Here is a 3903-nt window from a genome sequence, read left to right as displayed (position 1 = left end):
AGTGCCCTGATTGGACCTGTAGTAATGGAGATTACTGAGATTAGATCAGATTCAACTTTAATGTCATTGTGCAGTGTACAAGTACAATGTAATGCGTCAATTTATTTATTTAACACCAAATTTCATTTATTTCTGTCATCTTACACACACACACACACACACACACACACTTTATTGGATGTATTTATAGAGTATATATTTGACGTAGTGAATTACACACTCAGGATTGTGATAAATTAAACTGGAGCTTCAGACCGACTGCAGCTTTATTTCTATTCAGAGTTCATTTCTCACCGAGACGTTTCAGTTTCACATCATTATTATGTTCAATACTGTAATTACATTTATAGAATTAAATATAGTGAAGAAACAGCCGTGTGTCTGAGGGCATGCAAAATAGTCCAGTTATTATTATTTATAGAACTGAATTGAATAGAATTGATTCCTGTTGTACTGCAGAGGTAATAAAATACTGATTTACAGTTTATTGTAGAATTAGTTTTTGTTTCCCATCATGAAATTAGAATTTTATTTCCTAAATGAAAAATAATAAACAACAACAACAACAACAAACAAACACTTCCTTTACATCACAGGAAAAAAAACAGGAAATAATCCATTTCCTTCAAAGTGCAAACGCTTTCATACATCATGCACAAACACGACGGAGAGAAATAAGGAGCAGAAAAGAGAGAGAAACATGAAAAACACAGAATCGAAGGAAAAAAACAGCAGAGAGCAGGAAGTAAAATATCCCTCACTCACAGACAGGAGAGAGAAAAGAAAAACGAGGGAGCAGGAAAGGAAAATCACCAGAACCAGGAAGATTCCAGTCTTCTGATGATCCCAGTGATGAGGATTTTCTCTCTCTCTCTCCAGGAAAAGTGCATGATGGGAATCCAGAGTTAGGAGCAGGTTTAATGCGGTAAAGCCACCAGGACATCGACGTAGTTGACGGGGAAGAATCCTGATTGGCCGTTTACCAGCCCTTCATACCAGTTATCATCAATCTGATTGGTCAGTGTGATGATGTCACCTTCCTTAAAGCCCAGCTCTCCCTCGTTCTCCGGATCGAAATCATACAGAGCGCGACAACACGGCTGATCCAGAGGGGCTACAGGGGAGGAGAGAGAGAGAGAGAGAGAGAGAGAGAGAGAGATACACAGTAAGACAGATAGAAGAGGAAAGATAAACAGATAGGGGAAGAATGGGAGACAGACAGACAAATAAAGGAGGAAAGAGAGGCAGACGGACAGATAGAGGAGGAAAGAGAGGCAGACAGACAGATAGAGGAGGAAAGAGAGAGAGACAGATAGAGGAGGAATTGGAGACAGACAGACAGACAGACACAGGAGCAAAGAGAGAGACAGACAGAGAGAAGGAATGGGAGACAGACAGACAGAGGAGGAGAGAGAGAGAGAGAGAGAGAGAGAGAGAGAGAGAGAGAGAGAGAGAGACAGACAGAGAGAGAGAGAGTATATCAGTGAAGGTGTAACTGAATCTATAATAAAGTATTATGATGAATTAAAAGAATATTAATGATTTTGTATTGATCATTAAAACAGAAATAAATGTCATATTGTTTGAATATTATAAGATTTTGAGGTAGACTGGAGATTCACAGCGTCTGAACACAGGAAGTGAGGTGGTGTTGCTGTGACAGGAAGTGAGTGTGTTGCTGTGACAGGAAGTGAGGTGTGTTGCTGTGACAGGAAGTGAGTGTGTTGCTGTGACAGGAAGTGAGGTGATGTTGCTGTGACAGGAAGTGAGGTGATGTTGCTGTGACAGGAAGTGAGGTGGTGTTGCTGTGACAGGAAGTGAGGTGGTGTTGCTGTGACAGGAAGTGAGGTGGTCCTGTGACAGGAAGTGAGGTGTGTTGCTGTGACAGGAAGTGAGGTGTGTTGCTGTGACAGGAAGTGAGGTGTGTTGCTGTGACAGGAAGTGAGGTGGTGTTGCTGTGACAGGAAGTGAGGTGGTGTTGCTGTGACAGGAAGTGAGGTGGTGTTGCTGTGACAGGAAGTGAGGTGGTCCTGTGACAGGAAGTGAGGTGGTGTTGCTGTGACAGGAAGTGAGGTGGTGTTGCTGTGACAGGAAGTGAGGTGGTGTTGCTGTGACAGGAAGTGAGGTGGTGTTGCTGTGACAGGAAGTGAGGTGGTGTTGCTGTGACAGGAAGTGAGGTGCTCCTGTGACAGGAAGTGAGGTGGTGTTGCTGTGACAGGAAGTGAGGTGGTGTTGCTGTGACAGGAAGTGAGGTGCTCCTGTGACAGGAAGTGAGGTGGTGTTGCTGTGACAGGAAGTGAGGTGGTGTTGCTGTGACAGGAAGTGAGGTGGTGTTGCTGTGACAGGAAGTGAGGTGGTGTTGCTGTGACAGGAAGTGAGGTGGTGTTGCTGTGACAGGAAGTGAGGTGATGTTGCTGTGACAGGAAGTGAGGTGATGTTGCTGTGACAGGAAGTCAGGTGGTGTTGCTGTGACAGGAAGTCAGGTGGTGTTGCTGTGACAGGAAGTGAGGTGGTGTTGCTGTGACAGGAAGTGAGGTGGTGTTGCTGTGACAGGAAGTGAGGTGATGTTGCTGTGACAGGAAGTGAGGTGCTCCTGTGACAGGAAGTGAGGTGGTGTTGCTGTGACAGGAAGTGAGGTGATGTTGCTGTGACAGGAAGTGAGGTGTGTTGCTGTGACAGGAAGTGAGGTGTTGCTGTGACAGGAAGTGAGGTGTTGCTGTGACAGGAAGTGAGGTGATGTTGCTGTGACAGGAAGTGAGGTGTGTTGCTGTGACAGGAAGTGAGGTGTGTTGCTGTGACAGGAAGTGAGGTGATGTTGCTGTGACAGGAAGTGAGGTGATGTTGCTGTGACAGGAAGTGAGGTGATGTTGCTGTGACAGGAAGTGAGGTGATGTTGCTGTGACAGGAAGTGAGGTGCTCCTGTGACAGGAAGTGAGGTGGTGTTGTGACAGGAAGTGAGGTGATGTTGCTGTGACAGGAAGTGAGGTAATGTTGCTGTGACAGGAAGTGAGGTAATGTTGCTGTGACAGGAAGTGAGGTGTGTTGCTGTGTGTGTTGCTGTGACAGGAAGTGAGGTGTTGCTGTGACAGGAAGTGAGGTGTGTTGCTGTGACAGGAAGTGAGGTGTTGCTGTGACAGGAAGTGAGGTGGTGTTGCTGTGACAGGAAGTGAGGTGGTGTTGCTGTGACAGGAAGTGAGGTGTGTTGCTGTGACAGGAAGTGAGGTGATGTTGCTGTGACAGGAAGTGAGGTGATGTTGCTGTGACAGGAAGTGAGGTGATGTTGCTGTGACAGGAAGTGAGGTGATGTTGCTGTGACAGGAAGTGAGGTGATGTTGCTGTGACAGGAAGTGAGGTGATGTTGCTGTGACAGGAAGTGAGGTGGTGTTGCTGACCAGGGGAGCGTGCGGCGGCTCGGCTCTGTCCCAATCCCCCGTTGTGACTCTCAGTGATGGAGAGGTCGAGAGAAGAGCGTGGTTTGGGCGTGTACTCCTTCCTCGGCTTTCTAGAGGCTTCTCTAATCCTGTCAATCACCTTAATATAATTATTCACCTACTGATGATGTCATAATATACACACACACACTCATACAGAGACACAAACATTCTCACTAATACAGATACATTCACACTCTCACACACACACACACACACACACACACACACACACAAACATTCTCACTAATACAGATACATTCACACACACACACACACACACACACACACACACATACACACACACACTAATACAGATACATTCACACACACACACACACACACACACAAACATTCTCACTAATACAGATACATTCTCACACACACACACACACAGACTCACAAACATTCTCACTAATACAGATACATTTACACACACACACACACACACACACACACACACTCATACAGA

General features: G+C 45.6%; 1 protein-coding gene across 1 annotated transcript in view; it reads right to left on the bottom strand.

Moving 5' to 3' along the window:
- Positions 1-462: 462 nt before the first annotated feature.
- sh3gl2a (SH3 domain containing GRB2 like 2a, endophilin A1) overlaps positions 463-3903 on the bottom strand; it is a 35209-nt gene continuing 31768 nt past the window's right edge. Inside the window, exons 8-9 of the mRNA XM_046837149.1 lie at positions 3393-3520; positions 463-1114 (exon numbers count right to left, since the gene is read on the bottom strand). Coding sequence (XP_046693105.1) covers positions 918-1114; positions 3393-3520 — 325 coding nt within the window. The 3' untranslated portion in view covers positions 463-917. The remainder of the gene's footprint in view (positions 1115-3392; positions 3521-3903) is intronic.

The sequence above is a fragment of the Silurus meridionalis genome, chromosome 2 (assembly GCF_014805685.1).
Source record: "Silurus meridionalis isolate SWU-2019-XX chromosome 2, ASM1480568v1, whole genome shotgun sequence".
NCBI lineage: Eukaryota > Metazoa > Chordata > Actinopteri > Siluriformes > Siluridae > Silurus > Silurus meridionalis.
Note: the sequence above shows the minus strand (reverse complement) of the source record. Positions and strands in the feature narration are given on the sequence as shown.